This window comes from Xenopus laevis, chromosome 9_10L, assembly GCF_017654675.1.
Source record: "Xenopus laevis strain J_2021 chromosome 9_10L, Xenopus_laevis_v10.1, whole genome shotgun sequence".
Lineage (NCBI taxonomy): Eukaryota > Metazoa > Chordata > Amphibia > Anura > Pipidae > Xenopus > Xenopus laevis.
The window spans coordinates 18,351,423-18,374,567 of NC_054387.1; the positions used below are offsets into that span (position 1 = coordinate 18,351,423).

Here is a 23,145-nt window from a genome sequence, read left to right on the forward strand (position 1 = left end):
ATGGGTGGGAGGGACAAGCTATTCCTAGAGAGGAAATGGGCCCACAAACCAGCTACAGGGATTCACTGGTCCAATCTCAGAGCCCTGCAGCTTGGACTGGTAAAACCATGTGTTTCGAACTGATGTCCCTGATACTGAGCCCGAGGGCAATATTGCGATCAGCCTAAGAAAGGAACTAAAGTAACAGAGTAATTCTATCCAGCCTTTATCCATGCACTCATGCTTCTCTTCCTTTATCAGTTCAGTCATCCTATCCTTACTTTATCCATTCCCTTATGATCTTATCCTTTCCTTGCTTTATCCATGCCCTCATCCTATCCCTCCTGTATCTGTACCCATAACCTACATGCTTTCCCCATGTTAACCGTTTCCTCATTTTCTCTTTTATCAGTACCCTCATGATCCTCATCCTAAAGCTGGCCATAAACGCAAAGATCCGATTGTACGAATCGAGGATTCGTACGATATTCGGATCAAGTGTGGAGAGTACCGTAATTTTTCGTCCAACGGAGATCGTCGACCGGCCAGGTTAAAAGATTTCTGTCGGCTGCCGATAATATCTCTACATGTATTGCCGATCGTACGATTTTTAGTGGGAGACGGTCACCAGCTTTGTCGGACATAACTTTCGTACGATTGCTGTCAGGGGCAGAACATCGGCTGATCTGTTCTTTTACTACTTTATGTGATAGGAATGGTTAAGCTGGCCATAGATGCAAAGATCCTATCATACGAATCGAGGATTCGTACGATTTTCGGACCGTGTGTGGAGAGTCCCGCCATTTTTCGTCCGGCGGAGATTGGTCGTTCGGACAGGTTTGATTTAGTCCCGACCGTCCCGCCGGAGCCCATTGCGCTCTCATCATAATCTATCACTCCGATATAGCCATGCCTGTTAGTGGCATATCGGGGAAAGATCGTCTCGTTTGGCGATGTCGCCAAACGTGCAGATCTTTGCGTTTATGGCAAACTTTAGTGGCAGGTCGGGGGATTGGGAATCCTCGAAAGATCGGATCTTTGCATCTATGGCCAGCTTAAAGGAAAGGGTATAGTTACGGATACAGAAAAATCCTCGAAAGATCGGATCTTTGCATCTATGGCCAGCTTAAAGCTGATACAGAGATCCGATCTTTGGAGGATTTTTCCTGCCGGGAGGAAAAATGGGAACGGGCGGTCGGATCGTAGGACTGCATCAACGAACAGATGTGGCCGCGATCCGAAGGGATTTTCGGACTTTCAGCCAGATCTCGATCGGGGAAGCCCGTTGGGGGGCCCCATACACGGGCCAATAAGCTGCCGACTCGGTCTGTCGGCAGCATTTATAGGCCTGTGTATGGCCACCTTTAGTTGGGATCAAATACAACCTACTGTTTTATTACAGACTGTTTTGAGAAAGGTCCTCTGTGTAGGACATAAATGTCATCTTACATCATTACATTTTTGCACATAAATTAAGTCCCATGAGTGCTCTGTGTTCTTCATACCGATACTTTTTTCAGCAGCACCTGGGCTTTTTTTTGGGGCTGCCTTTCAGACTTTAAACTCACTGCAATAACAAGCAGGACTTCTGCACCCAGTATAGTGTGGGAATAACTCAAGATAATTATTTTCAATATTGATGTAACGTTGTAAGTTGACATTTTGGTCCTTCACAGAGGACCTTTCTCATCCCAAGATGTCTTGAAAAAGGTCCTCTGCATAGGACCAAAATGTTGACGGATCTGCCTTCTGCCTCCTCCCCTTTCCCCTGGGCAGGTCCTTCTAAAGCAAAAAACTCACACATGTTCCTATTAAATGCTTTATTGATAGAGCCCCTTATAAGAGGAAGGAGCCACTTACAGAGCTGTGGCCCCTCCAGTCGAGGGATTTGTGGTACAAACACATTCTCTTGATAAAACCTGCATGCCTGAAACTAATGGGGGCCCACTATTGCCCCCAGTAAGGAGAGTGCAGGTGCCAGCGAAATGTGATGCCTTTGGTTATATGTTACACAGTGATAGAAGAACAATGCACAGTACAGAGAAAACGAGAGTGGGGCCACACACTTACAGGAAGCGCTCACCTGTGGCCCCTATACCGGTCACAATGAACTACAGTTCCCAGCAATAAAAGCCAGAGGTGAGACATTCCTGCTCATAATCCTAAAGTAAAGCCTCTCAGCATGCAAATCAAAAATCAGCTTTGCGCCTCCCTTAAAATCCTAGCTGTCCCATTAGCAGCCTCTCTCTGTCACTGACTGAATGGCAGCAGTATAAAGCGATACACAGTACAACTGATACTACATGAATGAATATAGTACTGTGCGTTTGTGTATATATATCTCTATAGTCTTTACAGCATTTGCATGGGAGCCACTGATATATATATCTATAGTCTTTACAGCATTTGCATGGGGGCCACTGTGGCCCCGCTTAGTAAGCAGTGCAGTTCAAGTATCAGAGAGAGAGAAAAGACATTTAAGTTGCAATATAATATACTTGGCCCCTGCTTGGTGAGCAGGGGGTTAAATCTAATCAATAGGAGCGTCCAAACAAAATGGGATGCCCCAGCCAGTTGCTTGATAGTGTTTTCTATTCAAAGATTATTGGTATGAGAAAGGGTTACACCCAGGGACAATCTCACTGCCCTAGGCACAATCCTGTAGGAAGGAAAAGGGTTAAATTAGGATATGATTTGCAGCCTGAATCCCCATCCGGTGGTAGATCCCACTTCAATTTGGGGTGCCACGGAGCAACTGAATCTGCTGTTTAAAGGGAAATGAAACCAAAGAAGCTGCCAGTTCCTGTATTTAGGATAAAGTTTGAGTAGAAGTGTACATCACGAGTTGCATATTGCTTGCCTGGCATCACGCTACTTACATGAAAGCTTAGCAGTGGGTGGTGCTGTACAGAGGCAAGCAATATGACAGTCCCCATAAATATGAAAATAAGAAACATTATGTATTCGAACCCCCAATAAAACCACCTTCTCTAATTTTTCTATGGCCCCACCCACACCAGTCTAATCAAGCACCTCCCACAAACTCAATGGTTACTCCCTAGACCCACCAATATAGTCCAACAAGCATCTCCCAAAATAACTCATCTGGTGTCTCTCTAGCCACACCCAGTGTGCTATCAAGCAGATCCTACAAGGGAGCTCCATGTCCAACCCACTTAGTTGCCAAGCACCTCCCACTACGTTAGGTAACCATAACATACTCCCGATAACCCTCATGTCCCACCTGCTCAACTTGGGACTTGAGTAGTTCCCACCCTAACCAAACCTATTAGGAGGAGGTTATTGGCTGCTTTAGTTTCATATTTACTAACGTGCATCTTGCTACCCCACCCATGTCACCCCTTCAGGCAGCAGCAGCACATATCCCAAACCCCACCCATGTGACTTGCTACTCTACAAGGCAGCAGAAATGCAAATAATGTCCTAGGGCTATTTCTTCTTAAAGGTGCAGTTTCCATTTAAACTGAGGGATTCCCAGGCCGAGAGCCAGCAGAACAGGAAGGGGAGTGTCTGGGAAACAATCATGTTCTTCTGGGTCACAGTCGGGGGAACAAGGTCTAGAAGGGAGCGGAGTCCTGTGACTTGTTATCCGGAGAGTGCAAGTTCCTGCCGTCGCCTTCTTCTCCTCCGAGAGACACTCGACTCTGGGGGGCAAAAAGGAGAGTGATGTACATAACAGACACTATGACATACCTGGAATACAGACAATGTGAATGCTGCCCCTACCTTTAGGCTTCCCACACGCTCCTCAAATGATTTGAAGGTGGGGGAGTTCCTGTGGGGCCACAAGACGAGAACATGGTAAAAATCACTGCATTTTCTACTCCCCATGACTCCAACCCTTGGGGAATAAAGAGAGCAACCAAATCCAATCTGCCTTGTGGGTTCCCCCCCACCCAGTGGCCTCACCCAGTGCCCTCCCACAGCCCATGGCCCCAGAACCATACATTACCTCATGGCGGGCATGCTTATGGAGTGGCGGATAGAGTAGCTGCTGCTCCCGAAGGCATGGAGGGGGGGGGGAAATCAGAGTTAGCAATGGCAGAAAAAGCTGTGAGCCAGGACCAAGCAGCCAGGGGGTCACATATAAGAAGGTGGTCTTGTCCTACACCACTGGAGGATCTGTGACATGACACAGGGCCCCCGGGTTCCCCCAATCCCTGTACTAATGTTTTGTAGGGCTCCCCATCCTATGGGACTGGGCACTATAGGGGGGGTGACTTTGTGGAACTGGCTGCTTGGTGCCTGGTAGAGAAGCTGGCACAGATTAGCTGGTGCCTTTCACACATACATGCCAGCTAGGCACACACAGACTAGACAGAGAGGGACAATCACTAACAAACAAGGGTTGTGATTCGAGGGAGCTGTATGTGTAAGTGGGACATTGCAGTAAAGGGAGGTCTGTGTAGCACTGCAGTAATCAGTGTAGCACTCTGCACTGGCACAAAGTATAAATGTGGCACATGATGTACCAATCCCCTTCAGCAGCCACCCCTGAAATTAGGATCTTATACCTCTAGACTGTAAGCTCTTGTGATCAAGGCCACCTATAGTACTTGCTGGCTCTATGGTACACAAGGGTGTATATATGTGGCAATGTTAGTGGTAACCCTTTTGTACTTAGTTGTAGTATTAAAGTAGTATGTTTAATTTTGCAGTCTACAAAAGTGGATCAGGATGCATTTCACTGCATGTTGTACCTGTATAATTATGCATGTTATGTGTAGGTACCGTGCCCCAGTACCAAGTATTAATGGGGGTACCACAATCCCAGATACACCATGTCTCACAAATCCCATGACTCCAGCAAACAACAGTATGTAGAGTGGGTTGTTAAACAGAAGGCTCGACCCTATCCCTCCTCCATTTATTCTCATACCACCCCCCCCCCCACACTGTTAATCCCTATATCTGTCTATTCGTTATGTGTGCGAGAGGTGTGAGAAGGAGGAAGACAAGGGAAACAGCTACCTCTTACCTAAATGACTGAGAGAAAGGGAAAGCCCTGCCAAAGAGAGCATCGAGAGCATGGATAGAGAGCAATAAGCACAGCAATCAGTGCCCCCAAATCACAACAAGCCATGCCCACAACAGTCATCAGTCCAGTCCCAACGATTAAGTGAGTACTAGGAAGATTCCCTCCAATCACAGAACTTAATTTCCCAAGGAGAGATCACTGCTGTCCCACCAATCACAGCACTCCATACCCCAAGGAGAGATCACTGCTGACCATGTGAACCAGCCAATACAGGGCCCATGACATGCTTGGCATTGCTAGGCAAAAAAACCTCCCAATATAAGGTACCCCCACTCTCCCAGATGCAAGATAAGGTGCCCAGGAAAAAGCTGCTAGAGTTGGCTGGCACTGGTCAGTGGTTGCACCCCTCCCTGGGATTCTTACCCCCTGAACATCTCTAGCGGTAGCAGCGCCCCCTGTCCCAGGAGGAGACTGTGTGTGCATCAGAGAGAAAAAAAGCAGTGCCACTTAGTGTGGGTTGGCAACAGGCTGCCAAGATATAAATTAACTCCCAGAACAAAGAGAGGCACCACCAAGGAGGCAACTGGCTTATACCATAGGGCCTTGCTTGTGCTCACTGCAGTTATGCCTCACTGCACCTAATCCTCACTGCTGTCTGCACTTTTTTTTTTACTGTCTTGATGTCGCACTGCTGCACACTGCACCTGACTGCTACGCTGGCACCTCTGGTTCTCACTTCTGCACTCTGCGCTGGTGCCAAGGTCCTACTGCACATAAGACATACAGTAACTGACAACTACACAGGGTACAAATGGCATTACCTCATGTCTCCGAGTCGCCGGGTGATAGCTGTGCCCACGGTAGACAGAGCTGTGGAAGTTTTCTGCCCTGCCTGTGACAGGGTTTCGTGGGTTTTCTTGTAGCTGCAACAGATGGATATAGAGTTGCATACACAGATAGATAGAAGGGGCACACAGGGAGAACATAGGGGTAGGTACAAAGAGCAGTACAGCAGAACAGGAATCGGCAGCAAAGCAAGAGATTTCCCTGTCTGTGCACCACTGCTACCCTTAATCCAATTACTAGCATCTAATCCTATCCACCCCAGAATCGCCCCCAAAACCCTGCTACATTACAATATTTCAACTTTCTATGGCTTCCATCCCTACAAGCCACACCCAACAGCGCCCACCCCCACACTAGCACCCTCCTTCCTTGTGCTCCGATCAATCTTACCATCAGGCTTGAGAGTCCCCCTCTATGCTACCCTCAGAATTGAGAGCCCACTCTATCCTTCCCTCAGGTATGACCCCCCATAACCTTCCCGCAGTCTCTGCTCTCCATCCCTCAGGTCAGGGAGCCCACCTCTGTCCTTCCCACAGGCCTAAGAGACCCATTTAACCTTCCATCGAGTCCAAGAGCCCTCCTTTATGCTTGCCACAGGCCCGTGAGTCCATTCTATCTTTGCTCAGGTATGAACCCCACCCTTATATCTTACACTCAGACCTGAGAGGCCCCTCTATCCCTCCCTCAGGGCTGAGAGCTACCCTCTATCTTTCCCTCAGGTATGAACCCCCCTTGCATGTTACCCTCAGGCCTGTGAGCCCATATCTATCCCACGCCCAAGCGCCCTAATCTATTCTTCCTACAGGCCAGAAAACCCTACTCTATCCTTCTGTCAGGCCTAGGAACCCCCAGTGTGAGAATTATTTCTGGATCTCTGGGGACCCATACAAATAGACACTTATTAGGCAATGGCTACAGGAATGACATTTGTGTCAAAATCCCTGCCCTACGTACGCATTTTGCACTGCCAAGCACCACCCTTAATGACACATGCTCCTAGTGCACAGACACCACCCTAAAGCAAAGAAGCCCCAAGAGACAGCACCCCCCAAATAGCAGGCCATTTGCATAATGGGGCGGAGACTCACACATCAGAATGGGTCACTTTCTCGTTCCACTCGCCAAGTTTCTCTGATGTTTTTACATAACTGAAACAGAAAGGAAACAAGTGTAATTGCTCCAGAACCTTTCTCAATCATGACTTACTACACCAAATTGCTGCAGATCTTTCCCCAATCCTAGCTTACTACACCTAATTGCTCCAAGTCTTTCCCTATTCCTCATGGACGTACTGCCCCTAGTTGCTCCGGAACCTCCCCCAATCCTCACTGACTTGCTACCACTTTTTGCTCAGAACATTCCCAAATCCTTACTTACTGTCCCTAATTGCTCCAGAACCTTCCCGAAACCTCAATGACTTACTGCCATATAAACTGGACACCCAAGGGGCCATCTGCTGGCTATGGGTGGGAGCAAAATATGGGAAGCAATAGAGAAGAAGCCAATAACGGGAGAGGCTGATGGGTGATTTGGGTTGGTTGAAACCATGTAGGCCCTGGGAGTGCTCACCCCCCCAGATTTACACAGGTAGTCTCAGGCGGAAGATTTAAAATCTTTCTATATATAAAAAAAATAATACTGATTATACACCTTGCAAATGTATTCACCCCACTTGGCTTTTTACCTATTTTGTTACATTCCAACCTGTAATTTAAATGTTTCTTAATCTTATTTTACGTGTTGGATCTGCACAAAATAGTCTAAGTTGGTGAAGTGAAATGAGAAATATATATATATATATATATATATATATATATATATATATATATATATATATATAAAAAGAATAAAAAAATAAATAAAAAACTGAAAATTGCATGTGCATATGTATTCACCCCTTTGCCATGAAGCCCCTAAAAAATCCTGGTGCAACCAATTACCTTCAAAAGTCACATAATTAGTGAAATGAAGTCCACCTGTATGCAATCTTAGTGTCATATGATCTGTCAGTATACACACACCTTTTCTGACATGGTACCACAACAAACCTGCAAAGAGAGGGCCGCCCACCAAAACTCACAGACCGGGCAAGGAGGGCATTAATCAGAGACCATAGGTAACCCTGAAGGCGTTGCCAAGTTCCACAGCAGAGACTGGAGTATCTGTCCATAGGACCACAATAAGCCGTACACTCCATAGAGCTGGGGTTTACAGAAGAGTGGCCAGAAAAAAGCCATTACTTAAAAGTTAAAAATAATAAGGCACGTTTTGAGTTTGCCAAAGGGCATGTGGGCGACTCCCCAAATGTATGGAGGAAGGTGCTCTGGTCAGATGAGACTAATATTTAACTTTTTGGCCACCAAGGAAAATGCTATGTCTGACGCAAAGCCAACACTTCCCACAGTGAAACGTGGTGGTGGCAGCATCATGCTGTGGGGATGTTTTTCAGCAGCAGGGACTGGGAAACTGGTCAGTCGAGGGAAAGATGAATGGTGCTAAATACAGGGATATTCTTGAGCAAAAACTCGAGTGGTTTAAGGGGACACATTTAAATGTTTTGGAATGGCCTAGTCAAAGTCCACACCTCAATCCAATTGAGAATCTGTGGTCAGACTTGAAGATTGCTGTTCACAAGCGAAAACCATCAAATATGGAGCTGGAGCAGTTTTGCCTTGAGGAATGGGCAAAAATCCCAGTGGCAAGATATGACAAGCTCATAGAGACTAATCAAAGCAACTTGCAGCTGTAATTGCCGCAAAGGGTGGCAATACAAAGTACTGACTTTAGGGGGGGGGTGAACAGTTATGCACACTGAAGATTTCTGTTATTTTGTCCTATCTGTTTGCTTCACAATAAAAACAAACAAAAAAAAAAAAAACATCTTCTGTAAATGAAATGGTGCAAACTCTCAAAAAATCCATTTTAATTCCAGGCTTGAGGCAACAAAACATGAAAAATGCCAAGGGAGGGATGAAGAGGGCTGCTCCCTAAAGCTGCCGACCTAGGCACAGGCTCTCCGGTGCTTATATATAAATAAGGCCCTACCTGAGAGGGTGATTCTAGGACCATGTTGGCGTGAGCTGGTGCTGAAGTTGGTGCGTTACATAGGGGGTACTCACGCATTGGACATCTGCACCTCCTGAAGGCTCTTGGACAAGTTCATCTTCAGCTGGTTTAGGGGGGTCTGGCCCAGTTTCCTCTTCAGCTCATTGGAATGTCTCTCCTTGGCAGCCAGAACCTGGCGCAGGGTGTTGATTTCCTCCTCCACCTGCCACCCAAAGGCATAAGATTTTAGTCCATGCCACAGAGTTGGCAATACACAGCACCTGGCAACTGAAAGCAGCATTTTGTTATCCATTTCTGCTCTCTGGCTTTGACTCCTAAAACAATGTAACAGAGGTTAGTTCACTAGGAGTCAAAGTCAGCAGTTCAAAGCTTAGAAAGGGACAGACAGATGCTGCTTTCACTTGCAATTAAAGGAGAATGAAAACCCAAATCAAATTGCTCACCACCCCTACCACTACTTTAATGTGGTGCATGCCATGTCAGGAGCAGACCTCACAAAACCAAAAGACCAGTGCGGCTCCCATCGCCAGATTCCAAATTACCTTCAGCAACTCACTGCGCAGTTCCTCAGCCTCCGCTTCTGTCAGGCCCTCTGGCAACACTGCCATCCCAGCGGCATCGGCAGGGATATGCCCCCCAGTAGGTGCCATGGGGACGTCTACCACATAGTCTGTCAGCAAACCTTTGTTGGGAGAGTTAAGGTTGATGTCTGTTCAGGAGGAGAAGCACAGTAAGCGGGGAGGGAAGCAAGGGAGTGCAGACTCACAGCTCTACTTGCAAGGCTGGGGGCAGAGCCAGAAAATGACCGACAAGTGAGGCAAGGACATAATGGAGGCAACCGAGAGCGGAAGCAGGCAAGCCAGAGAGGAGGCAAGGCAAGTGACTTACAAGTGAGACAAACAAGGCAAGGATATAGGGGAGGCAATCAGAGAGCGGAGGCAGGGAGGCAAGCAAGAAAGGAGGCAAGGAAGAGAGAAGGCAATTGAATGACAAGCGAGGCAAACAAGGCAAGAATACAGGGGAGGCAGAGCAGAGGCAGGTAGGCAAGCCAGAGAGGAGACATGCAGGCAAACAAGAGAGACTCATTGATACACAATGCCCTCCTCCCCAATGTAACATGGACTGACTTTCAATGATACAGCCCCAATTCGACCCCTTCAATGTAACAAGGCGCGACTCCAACAGATAACCCCCCCATGTAACAGGGACTTTAGGCCCCCAAACATGGGCAGATATATGCTGCCAACAGATTAAGCTGACAGCTCATTGCCCAGTGTATGGGTCCCTCTAACAGGCTTCCTCTATCGATATCTGGCTGAAAGTCTGCCACATGTCGATCAGCCAGGACCGAATTGGTCCGTTGCTGAAGTCTCTGATCCGACTGCCCATTATGATCCGATCGATGGGCCCTAGGGACCTCAAGGTGGGTATATCGGGGAGAGATCCGCTCGTTTGGCGACCTCACTCTCCATATGTATGGCAAGCTTTAATGTCACTGATTCCACCCCCCAACACACATAATGTAACAGGGATGGACGCTCACTGATAGCCCCCAATAAAACAGGTACTAAGGGCAGTGACACACAGGGAGATTTGTCACCCGTCTTAAAAACTTGCTACAGCGGGCGACACCTCCCCGAAAAATGCCTTGCCCGTTGCCGACTGTATTTGTCAGAAATAAATTATATTATTCGCGACAAAACCAGGTTAAGCACAGGAAACCTTCTGCTTTCACATTTTCCTGATTAGCATACGAAGAGTTTAGTTGCCCCAATAAATCTTCCCTACCATGGGCGACTACTCTCCTGTTATCCCACCGCCAATAATATAAATTGCTGGTGGAAAAACATTTGTGGTGCTTTGCTTTTCCAAAGTTGCCTCATGAGGAAACCTCACCTGAACTTTGGAGTCAGGCAACTAATCTGCTCATGTGCCAGTAGCCTTAGCCAAATCGCAGCGAGTATTGTAATTTACCTGCATTGATTACAATGTTGACGAAGGGCAAGGCATTTTCAGATTTGTCACACGATGTAGAGACTTTTTAACAAGGAGATAAATGTCCCTTTGTCATTGCTCTTAAACTCACTGATATCCCACCCATGTAACAGGGACTGCCTCTCACTAATAACACCCCCAATATAACAAGGATCGACTCTCACTGATACTGCCCCCCAATATAACAGGGACTGACTCTCACTGATACACCCCCCCCCCCCATGCAACAGAGACTGGCCTCACAGATACCCCCGCAAATATAAAAGGGACTGACTCTCACAGATACTGCACCCCGAATATAACAGGGACTGCCTCTAACTGAACCCCCCCCTCCAATATAATAGGGACCGACTGTCATTAATACCACCCATGCAACACCGACTGCCTCTCATTGATACCCCATCCCCTAATATAACAGGGACTTGCTCTAACAGATACTGCCCCCCAATATAACAGGGAGTGATTATCATTGATACCCCATCCCCTAATATATCAGGGACTGCCTCCCACTGAAACACCACCCCCAATATAGTAGGGCTGAGTCTCATTAATACCACCCATGCAACAGGGACTGCCTCTCATTGATACCCCATCCCCTAATATAACAGGGACTGACTCTAATTGGTACTGCCCCCCAATATAACAGGGACTGAGTACCATTGATACTCCATCCGCCAATATAACAGGGACTGACACTCAATGACCCCCCCCCCAATATAGTAGGGACCAGTGGCGTAACTAGATGTTACTGGGCCCCACAGCAAAATAATTTTAGGGCTCCCAAAATATCCAGTGGTTGCCCTGTATTAACAATATATATTAAAATTCCTAATTAATTAGAGCCTTATGGGGCCCCCTATGCCTCTTGGGCCCCCCTGCAGCCGCAGGGTCTGCTTCCTCTGTAGTTACGCCCCTGGTAGGGACTGACGCTCATAAATACCACCCATGCAACAGGGACTGATTATCATTGATACCCCATCCCCTAATATATAGTGAATAAATACCCCCTCTTGTAAAATATAAGGATATTATAAGTTCCAACGGAGTTTCATGACCATATAAAAACACGAGGCCGAAGTCCTAGCGTTTTTATAGGTCATGAAACTCCAAGGTGACTTCTAATATCCTCATATTTTGCAACTGGGGGTACTTTATTTATTAATACACAAGTTTCAGTGAGTCATGTGACAGAAATGACATCAGAACTCACCATTTATAACTGATGACATCAGAACTCACCGTTTATAAGGATATAATTTACAAGATATTCATGGCTTTTGTGTAATTTACTAATATAACAGGGACTGATTATCATTGATACCCTCATATAACAGGAAGTGCCTCTCATTGATTCCCCAGCCCCCAATATAACAGGGACTGAATCATACGGATACCCCTCCCCCCAGGGGCTGACTGTCACTAATATTGCCACCCCAATATAACATGAACTGATTCTCATTGATGCCCCCATATAACAGGGACTGCCTCTTATTGAACCCCCCATATGACAGGGCCTGACTCTCACCCCCCCCCCCCCATATAAGAGGTATAAAGGACCCCCTCCCAATGTAACAGGACTGACTCTCCCATATACTCCAGTGTTATCTGGGGACCCCTGAGGCCTACAGACTGCAGGCAGCTTATCGCCGTTTCTCACCCTGATCACCGGGCTCCATGTCTCCGTTTATCGGAAGTTGTCGACAGCGGCTGGGCGTGACTTGTTTCCGGAAATCAACACCATAGCTGTGGAAATGCGCAAAAGTTACGTCTTGCCGGAAATGATCTGCCGTGTCCTGTACGAGTTTGTCGGCGCAAGGGATTTAGTCGCCATCTTTTCGGTAGGCTATGTTTCCTACCAATGTGTGGTGATTATATACTGGGTTGTTGGCGGTGGTGACCAGTGTGGGAGTGATTGGGTACCCGCAATCAGCTGATAAATGAGGGCCCTGTCTAATGAATGCTTGTACAGTAAATAGGCTGTTCTATCTGATATTGCAATGTAACCAATGGCTGCTGCCCTTCTGCTGGTAGCCCTGGATTAAAGGCGCAGTTCAGTGTGAAAATAAAAACTGGGTAAATAGATAGACTGTGCAAAATAAAAAAATGTTTCTAATATAGTTAGTAGCCAAAAATGTAATGTATAAAGGCTGGAGTGACTGGATATGTAACATAATAGCCAGAACACTACTTCCTGTTTTTCAGCTCTATAACTCTGAGTTAGTCAGCGACTTGAAGGGGTACATTTCTGTTCAGTGAGTTTGTAATTGATCCTCAGCATTCAGCTCAGATTCAAAAGCAACAGATATGACCCATGTGCCCCGCCCCCCCCCCCCCTCAAGTCAAGTTAACCAGGGTAACCAGTCAGTGTAAACCAAGAGAGCTAAAAAGCAGGAAGTAGTGTTCTGGCTATTATGTTACAAACACAATCACTCCAGCCTTTATACATTACATTTTTGGCTAACTAACTATATTATAAAACTTTTTATTTTGCACAGGCTGAACAATTCCTTTAAATGTCAGGGCAGGTCCAAGCCAAGCGTGGTCCCCTCAGCAGCCCTCCCTGATATACGCAGTCCCCGTGCCTCTAACTGGGGGTGTCCCAGGTGCTTCACCAACTCTATTTCTGGGGAGCCAGCAACTATACAGAGGATACTTCAAAAGAGGCTGGCACAAGCCTGGACCCACGAAATAGTGAAGCTGGAGTCAGGTTGTAAAAGAGTTAAAAAAGCTTACATTTATTTTCCATAATTAAGAACCAGGCCTGGTTCATGGAAAATAAATGTAAGCTTTTTTAACTCTTTTACAACCGGACTCCGGCTTCACTATTTCATGGGTCCAGGTTGTGCCAGCCTCTTTTGAAGGTCTGGGGTGTGTGCACTCGGGCCCCACGTTTACAGTGGTAAGCTTATACAAAAGGCCTTTAAATGTAGCTCATACTGGTTAAACAATCAGCCTAGTTTGTATATTTTCAGCAACTATACACCCTGAAAGGAGGTGCACCAGTCACCCCTGTCCCGTTTGCACCGCAACGCTTAAATAGTTTGCCAAACCACCCAGCATTCTATTGAGAGTTGTGTGGCGCTTTGCAGTCACATAACATGGTGCCCCGTGCAGCCTGGGGGTAGGGTCGCCACATTTTCTGTAAAAAAATACCAGACTTCCTTTATTCTTGCCATTTTTACCTATTAATAACATTTAGGGTTGCCACCTTTTCTGGAAAAAAAAATACCAGCCTTCCTATATATTTATCTTTTTTCCCTATTAATAACATTGGGATCAACCATCATTTTTACCAGACAGGCCGGTAAAATACTGGCCAGATGGCAACCCTAGCTGGGGGTCAGCTGAAGCCAAACCCGTACAACATGGATACGGAATCTTTGGGAGTGTGTGTACACCCATTCTGACAAACATCCCAATCTTGAACCTGCAATGGTCTCCCAAAACTTCAACCCAAAAATTTTTTGGCCCACAACCACTTTTATGGCCACACCCCCTAATTACCATGTTCATTTTACAAAATTTGGCAGGTTATGAAATTTTTAACATATTTCTGTGGTTTTTATGTGTTATTACAGTCAAGCCCGGATTTACAAACGGGGCGCCCCTAGGCCGTCTCCGCTCATCGCCCCTATTCATCCCCCTCCCCTTCCTTGTCCCCCTTCCGCCTCTCCTTCCTTTGCTCATCCCCTTTCCCCTTCCGCCTCTCTCTCTTACCTTCCTATCCCCTCCCTGTCTGCGTCACCTTCCTTGTTACCCTCCTCCTCCTCCGCTTGTGCCTGGACGTATAGGCGCATGTGCACATCTTGTATATGTGCATATACACTTGTGCAACATGTTGAATGTGGCTGGGTGGCATGCCGCCCCTGAATTCCTGCCGCCCTAGGCACCAGCCTTTGTGGCCTTGCCACAAATCCGGGCCTGATTACAGTTTTACTAATGAAGGTGACTTGCCCTTTAAGCTGCAAGTCAGAGTTTCCCCAAGAGACCTGCTTATCTTAAATTGTTAGAAAAGTATCCTATTGCATCTGCCATGTATTATGGGCTCTTTGCCAAAAGGTAATTAAGTTTTTAGAAACTGTGTATCTTTTTCTGGCTGTTCAGCGCAAGAGACAAAGAGAAAGTCGGGACATTTCAGTAGTAATGATACAGGACTGCGGGGTGAGCTGTCACAATATGGACTGTGTCGCAAAAAACGGGTGCTGTGGGTTCCTAGTAGGGCTACCACATTTTCTGGAAAAAAATACCGTCCTTCCTGTCAGTCAGCAGCATCAAGGGCAAATAAGGTCTTGAGCTGTATTAAAAGGGGCTTAGAGTCAGGGGAGGAGGGGGTCATTCTTCCACTGTATACAGTAGATCAGTTGTAAGGCCCCATCTAGAATATGCCGTACAGTTTTGGTCTCCATCACTCAAACAGGACATTATTGTATTAGAGAGGGTACGGAGATGGGCAACTAAGCTGGTAAAAGGTATGGAAAATCTTAGCTATGAGGAAAGACTGTCCAAATTGGGGATGTTCACACTGGAGAAGAGACGCTTAAGGGGTGATATGATAACTATGTATAAATATATAAGGGGTTCATATAATAATCTCTCTAATGCTTTATTTAACAGTAGGTCTTTCCAGCTGGCACAAGGTCACCCATTCCGATTAAAAGAAAAGAGGTTCGCCTAAATATTCGGAAGGGGATTTTTACAGTTAGAGCTGTGAAGATGTGGAATTGTCTCCCTGAATCAGTTGTACAGGCTGATACATTAGATAGCTTTAAGAAGGGTTTGGATGGCTTTTTAGCAAGTGAGGGAATACAGGGTTATGGGAGATAGCTCATAGTACAAGTTGATCCAGGGACTAGTCCAATTGCCATTTTGGAGTCAGGAAGGAATTTTTCCCCCTCTGAGGCAAATTGGTGAGGCTTCAGATGGGGTTTTTTTTTGCCTTCCTCTGGATAAACTGGCAGTAAGGCAGATATAATAAAAAAAAAAAAAGAAAAAAAAAAGTTGAACTTGATGGACGTGTGTCTTTTTTCAACCTTACTTACTAACTTACTTCCTATATATTTATCTTTTTTTCCTATTAATAACATTTGGATCAACCATAATTTTTATCGGCCTGGCCAGTAAAATACCAGCCAGGTGGCAACCCTAGTTCCGAGTCAACCCCACATCACTTCGGAATACACATGACATAGACCTCCGAGCCTTAGCTCTCTTTTCAGGTTTCCTCCTCCTCTCTCTGGTTAGTGAGTATAACCACATACTATCCTCCACCATTGGCTCACTTGCAGCCTTATAGGAGATCCGTACTTGTGCTCAAAACCCTTGTCCCTGACTCAATTCACAAACCAGATTCATTCGCTCCTGTTCAAGGTCTGCAGAACGTATGTGGAGGAAATTCTGTTTGCAAATTTATCCATGACAAATTTCTACTGTCATGTCTTGATTCTGCCTTGTCAAAGGCCAAGCAAAGGCATAACTAGAGAGAAAGTAGATCCTGCAACTGCAGGGGGGCCCAGGAGGTATGAGGCCATCATTTGTGAGTAATTTTAATATATATTGGTAAAACAGGATAACCTCTGGATATTTTGGGGGCCCTAAAATGATTTTGCTGTGGGGCCAACTAACATCTAGTTATGCCACTGCAAGCAAGAGTAGTACATTACTCTTATAAACAATAACCAATCCAATCCATGATACCTGTGTTCTATACTGAATGCATTTTGGGTGAATTTTCGCAGTTTTGCAAATTTTCAGGTAAAGTGAAATGGGTCACATTCAACCATCACTCACATCTACTAACACAAACCAGACCCCTTCTGCATGCCTTAATAACTCTTAAAGTGGTTGTGCACCTTTCAGTTAACTTTTAGTATGTTATAGAATATCATGCTCTACATCATACTAAAAGCTTACTCAAAGGTGAACAACCCCGTGCAGGCAGGCTGGTGGTTGTTCTGTTACTGTGAGAGACATGTCTTGTGAGATCATTGTAAATTCTGCAGCCTGTCATGTAATTCAGGCATATAGCCTCTGGAGGGCAGCAGACCCCTTTATTATCTACCCTGATGATCCACCTCTGGGAGCGCCTCTGTCCCAGCCCCCCTCCAGCCTTGAAGCCACTTATTCAACCCCCCCCCCCCACCAGCACATGTACAACCTCAACCAACCCCCAGAGACAGAATCACTTATTGTGGCTTCCACACCTAAATTACATCCCTCCTAGTTCCCCCCATCCCCCAGCTCCAGAGCAGGTGAAACCTGCCTTATTTCGCTAATCCCTATGGCCTATTGAGCACAGCCACTTACCTTGTTGTTATGCTGGTGCCAGCTCTGTAACTCCCACACTAACCAGGCTTCCCAACTAAGTCTGCAGCCTCATGGGCACATGCCTGATCTTACCTCTAATGATACAACCTGTAAGGGCCACAGAGGCCTGGGATCCTAGCTCAGTCTGTTTGTTAGGGCCACAGGGGCCAAGGATACTAGCTCAGCCTGTTTGTTAGGGCCACAGGTGTCTAGATTCCTGGCACCATTTGTCTGTAAGGGTCAGAGGGGCCTAGGATCCTAGTAGTCTATGTACAGGGACATATTAAGGGTAGCACTGCTGTAGTCTTGATATATTGATAAACAGTGCCTATAGATAGCTTCTTTGGTTACAATCTAGAAGGGCCACAAGAGAGTGGGATTTGCCTGTTAGGGCCAGAGGAATGTGGGATTCAGGCACAGTCGATAAGGTTCATAGGAGTATGGGATTTGTCTATTGGGAATACAGGGGGTGTGGAATTCTGGCATCAGAAGCCTCGGATATCACTAGGAGTTGCCATACTAATAGTGGGTTCCAGTAGGAAGTGGCACAATGTTTGTTTTAGCCTCACTGAGCAGTAGCCTTTGAGCAAAGCTGCTCTCTCAGACAGAGGGCCCCCATGTTTTTTTTCCCTTGGGGCCTGCTGGCAGATGTTTAATACCGATATGAAATTCAGTTTAGTTTGGGATATAGGGCCCCAGGACTGGAATAAAAGGAGGTGGGGATGGAAGCATGAGCCTCCCACACGGACACAGGGAAGCTATAACTCCCAGAAGTCCATCCTTTGGCCCTCCAGCTTTGAGGAACTAACTGTCAGCCAGTGGCACTTACTGGGAGTAGGGTTGCCACTTGGCCAGTAAAAATGATGGTTGATGCCAATGTTATTAGTAAGGAAGAAAGATGAAAATATAGGAAGGGCGGTATTTTTTTCCAGATACAGGTGATACAGTTTTACAGTGACTTTGGGTTGTACATGCATGATGGCCTGGGCCCTAAAAATATTCTAATATTCTTCTATGGAGCCAATCATTTCGACTAACAGCTCTGAGCCCTTTGTTGTGCGCAGACAGGTGAACACTCGGCTAATGTGTGGGGTGGGTCGGCTGTGGGGGTGCTTCCTCTTTTTGGCTCTACCTTGCGGATACCCACATAAACAGGCACAACAAAAAGGGGAAGTCTCACATTATCTGGCTCCCCAAAATAGCCTTTTGCAGCAGGAGGGGCCCCAGGAGTTCCTCTTCTCCCTCTCTAACTCGCTTCCAATTGGGGAAGCACCCCTCCCCAGCAGTATTAACCCTTTGGATGTCTGGGGTCTGCACACTTCGGGCTCTTTGAAGCATCCTCTTGGGATGGGTTAGTAAATTAGGGGGTTCCCCACTTTACATCTGAACACACACTGAATCAACTTCCTCCAATGTAACTAACTTGGATGGATGTCGCAGTCTGTACTGAATTCCACGCAGTCATTACATACAAGTCATACACCAGGATCACCCATGGGCCAACTGAGTGCAACAACTCAAATGCCCAGCTATGGAAGGGAATGTTCCGTTCCACCCCAAAGTTGGGAGACTTCACAGCAGTGTAAATATGTCTGTCTGTATGTCAATCTGCTTGAATAGGACCTTTATTTGTCCCCTCCCTCCCCCTCCTGGGGCTGCAAATTCTCCTCTGACTCAGAGCCTTCCTGCCCCTCTCCCTTCAGGTACGCCCCCCACCTTCCAGCAGGTCAAAGGGCTGGAGGGAGTCTACACCCTCCCTCTCTCCCTCACATTCTTCCTTCTCAACACTTACCCAACACTGGTTCTTAGTACCTGGAGTGGGAGCTGCCATACTGACCTGTATAATTTAACCTGCAGCCCTGTGCCTTGATATGGTCACAGAAGCCCTCAGTAACTTCTAATATCCTTATCATTTCAGTAGGGGGTACATTATCCCTTATAATACATGAGTGATACTCAGAGTTCCCTATATAACTCAACCTGCAGCCCTGTGCCTTGATATGGTCACAGAATCACTCAGTGACTTCTAATATCCTTATCTTTTACAGTAGGGGGTACGTTATCCCTTATAATACAGTAAGGGGTAGATCATTTTGCAGCTAGAAGTATCTTTGGGAAAAGATTGGGCTGCTGCAAACTATCAGCATCCCTTCTATCAGCCAAGGATGCTGTGTAAGGGGTAACTATGCTGAAGAGTACAAGGCCTAGAATATTTCACCCAAATTGGTGTCTCTGACATTGTGTAATAGTCCCTGTTTACTTCCATTTTATATACCCCCCCCTGCAGCCCTCCTGCCATTCTTTATATCAAGCATATGGAGTATAATAAAGGAATTACTGCAAACAAGGGCAAATTATGGGGTAAAAATGGACGTGTTTAGAGAGCCCTCGTTATTACAGGTGCCCCTTGAGGTACATATTATAATGTGCAACAATTTTGATTTGAGATATTAGTTATTACATCAGGAATTCCTTTACTTGCAGCCCTCGAGCTGGATGGTGAATGTTGTAGGTTGAAATGCCCTTAGAGATGGTGGTCCCTGCTATCCGGTATTACCAGGGGCCATGCCCGGACTGGCAATCTGTGGGTTCTGGCAAATGCCAGAGGGACTGCTATAAGGTGCCATAGAAAGTCAGTATTTAGTGGGCTGGTGGGGGCTGTTTCGGCCTCTGTGTGGGCTGATTGGGCCTCTGTGTACCTGAAATGCCAGGGCCTATTTCAATTCTCAGTCTGGACCAGCCAGGGGGGACCTCTCTCCCTGTGCCTGCCAGCAGTCCCACTAATACCCCAGTGTGGCACAAGGTGCCCTCTCTCTGCTGATCTGGCACAGCATGGGCATGTGAGCGAGTGGGGGGGGCTGGACAGGAAGGCAGAGCAGGAATAGCAGCAGAAGCAGGAGGATGAGAGAGGGTGGGGGAAGGAAAGGGGGGAAAGCGCCTGGGGGAGAGATAAGGAGGGGGTGGGGAGAGGAAAGATATTAGTAGAAAGGTCAGAGAGGGGAAAGAGAGCAGTGGGGAGGGTTAACCCTTTCATGGCAGCAGAGTGTCGAGCAGATTGGGGATATGACATTAGCTGTGAGGGGGTTGGGGGACTGGGGATTGAGAAAGGACAAGAGATAAAAAGCAGATGAGTCTGTCGCTCTGTGAGGCTCTTCTTATAAATGTGTCAGTAATGCCCCTACCCACATGCACGCACCGCTGGGTATGGTACCTGCCTAGCCCCCAGCACCATCTATCAGTCCATTGTATTTTATTTAGCCCCCTGCTCCATCTATTAATCCACTGTATTTCATTTAACCCCCAGCTCCATCTATCAGTCCATTGCAAAATGTATTTAGCCCCAGCTCCATATATCAGTCCATTGTATTTTACTTAGCCCATGTCTCCATTTGTCCATTGTAAATGATTCATCCCATCCACCCTCGGCTCTATCTATCAGTCCATTGTATTTTATTTAGCTCCCAGCTCCATCTATCAGTCCACTGCAAAATGTATTCAGCCCCAGCTCCATCTATCAGTCCACTGCAAAATGTATTCAGCCCCAGCTCCATCTATCAGTCCATTGTATTTTATTAAGCCCCCAGCTCCATCTATCAGTCCATTGCAAAATGTATTCAGCCCCCGCTCCATCTATCAGTCCATTGTATTTTATTTAGCTCCCAGCTCCATCTATTAGTCCACTGCAAAATGTATTCAGTCCCAGCTCCATCTATCAGTTCATTGTATTTTACCTAGCCCATGTCTCCATTGTAAATGATTAAGCGCTATCTATCAGTCTATTATATTTTTTTAACTCCCAGCTCCATCTATCAGTCCACTGCAAAATGTATTCAGCCCCATCTATCAGTTCGTTGTTAGCCCGTATCTCCATTGGTCTATTGTAAATGATTCAGCCCCCCTGCCTATCTATCAGTCCACTGCAAAATATATTCATCCCCTGGCTCATCTATCAGTCCATTAAACTGTATTTCATGCACACCCCCAGGCTCCATCAATCATCTATATTACTCACCCCCCATCTATTAATATTTTATTCAGCTTCCAGCTCCATCTATCATTCTAGGATTTTATTTAGTTCCCAGTTATTTCAGTTGATGGTATTTTATTAAGCCCCCAGCTCCATCTATCACTCAATGATTTTATTTAGCCTCCATTTCTTTCAGCTGAAACATTTTCAGTTGTCCATTGTATATTATTCAGCCCCAGTTCCAACAATCAGTCCGTGGTATTTTATTTAGCTCTGGCACCATCTATCAGATTTTTATTCAACCCCCAGTTTTTTCGTTGAAGGTATTTTATTCAGCCCCCGTCTATTTCTGCCCATGATATTTTTAGTAAGGCCTCACCTAAATACCAAGAGACCACAGTGGGGGTGCATGCATCATGGGGAGAATCACATCAGGATGTATCTGTCTGTGTACATACATATTTATATACAGATTATATACCCCACACTCCCCGTATATATATATATATATACATATATATATTTTCATAGCCAGGGCAAGGACTGAGTCATTACCCTTTCCTCTCCCCTCCCTCAGACTCTCTGTCTCTGCTGCGTCTCCCCCTGAAGGGACTTCCCAATGTCAGTGTCTAACTAGGTGTGGGGGTGGGCAGGTCATTTGCTGCATGCAGCCCCCCTCCCAATCAGGTTACACATTGCACCCGTGCATTAGGTGCTCGGGTGCCCAGAGACGCTGGCATGAGCTCAAATCTGATTTAACCAATTCTCTGCCTAGCAAGTATCCATAAAGAGAACCTGCACTGCAGGACTATCGGTTTTATAGGGTGACTAAACAACTAAAAGGAGATATTTGCCCCTTCCATCTGCCAAAGCTTTAATGCCTCCCCCTCACAGAATGGGGTAAATTACCTCTCCAGCCACCCCTCCCTCATCACATGGTGCCATCTGCCTTCACAACCTTCCTCCTTCTAATCTGCCCTCAAACTGAGGATTAACCCTTTCTTTGCTGGCAGAGTTCAATTTAATAGACCATATAATTGCACCCAGTGTTGTATGTATGTGCTCCTGGTAGCCCCATACAGCAGACAAATTGCAGTGTTGACCCAAGAGCTAGCAATCCACCAGTTTTGTACAGAAATGGAACAGCAGAGCCTGAGCTTAGGGGAAACAACCTGTATTTGATTGTTACATTGTAGGCAAGTTTGAAACAAGGCACACTTTCATCAAATTCAGTTTAAAGCAGAGCTATCCAACCCATGCCTGACATCAACTCCCATCGCTCTACCAAAGTCCTTTTACTTAACTTATACTGAGAGACATGGTTGTAGGGCATTGTCAGTACTACATAGTCCAAGGCAATAAAACATTATAATTCCCATTGTATGGCCAGCTTTATATAACATTGGTCCTTGTACAGCCAGCTTTACATTACATATATAAATATATTAAATAAATATATTACATATTATGAATCTCTTTTATATGCCCTCTAGAACAAAGGGCCTTAAAGGATCAGTAACATCAAAAACATTTTTTAAAAAATGTGTATGTATACTGCGAAAAAAAACAAAACACCAACACATATTAAACTTTAAAATCGCAAAGTCTTTATTTAGAAATAACTCCTCTTCAGAAAAGGCGATCGGGTGATCCAGCGTGCATCGCTCGATTTCTCCTCCCTTATAGGAGATAGCCAGGGAGGAGTAATTGAGCGCCGCACAATGGATCGTCACCCTGTCGCCTTTTCTGAAGGTAAGTTATTTCTAAATAAAGACTTTGCGATTTTAAAGTTAAATATGTGTTGGTGTGTTTATTCGTAGTATACAAACAATTTTTTTTTGATGTTACTGGTCCTTTAAAGGGCTGGTTCACCTTTAAGTTAACTTTTAGTATGTTATAGAATTGCCACTTCTAAGGAACTTTTCAACTGATCTACATTATTTATTTTGTATAGTTTTGTAATTATTTGCGTTTTTTCGTCTGACTCTTT

General features: G+C 45.9%; 3 protein-coding genes across 6 annotated transcripts in view; 1 reads left to right on the forward strand and 2 right to left on the reverse strand.

Moving 5' to 3' along the window:
• Window positions 1-23,145, reverse strand: part of LOC108701997 (traf2 and NCK-interacting protein kinase) — a 1,005,599-nt gene that overhangs the window by 207,549 nt on the left and 774,905 nt on the right. The gene's annotated exons all lie outside the window — the stretch shown is intronic.
• tpd52l2.L (tumor protein D52-like 2 L homeolog) lies at window positions 1,785-12,697 on the reverse strand. 4 transcript variants are annotated; one of them, XM_018234474.2, is made up of 9 exons: window positions 12,543-12,697; window positions 9,433-9,599; window positions 8,944-9,092; window positions 6,913-6,972; window positions 5,800-5,901; window positions 4,979-5,005; window positions 3,953-3,994; window positions 3,727-3,775; window positions 1,785-3,644 (listed from the first exon to the last, which is right to left on the reverse strand). In XM_018234474.2, the coding sequence occupies exons 1-9, from the start codon at window positions 12,559-12,561 to the stop codon at window positions 3,558-3,560; spliced, it is 702 nt and encodes a 233-aa protein (XP_018089963.1). In that variant the 5' UTR covers window positions 12,562-12,697; the 3' UTR covers window positions 1,785-3,557.
• zbtb46.L (zinc finger and BTB domain containing 46 L homeolog) overlaps window positions 12,593-23,145 on the forward strand; it is a 41,128-nt gene continuing 30,575 nt past the window's right edge. Inside the window, exon 1 of the mRNA XM_018235006.2 lies at window positions 12,593-12,723. The gene's annotated coding sequence lies outside the window, so the exon portion shown is untranslated. The remainder of the gene's footprint in view (window positions 12,724-23,145) is intronic.

Bases quoted from the DNA above. Each gene is read 5' to 3' on its own strand.
- tpd52l2.L (XM_018234474.2), bottom strand. The intron at 6,973-8,943 runs GTGAGTACCCCC...TTTCTGTTTCAG, and splicing joins GAGGTGCAGATGTCCAATGC to TTATGTAAAAACATCAGAGA. The intron at 5,902-6,912 runs GTGAGTCTCCGC...CATCTGTTGCAG, and splicing joins AAAGTGACCCATTCTGATGT to CTACAAGAAAACCCACGAAA.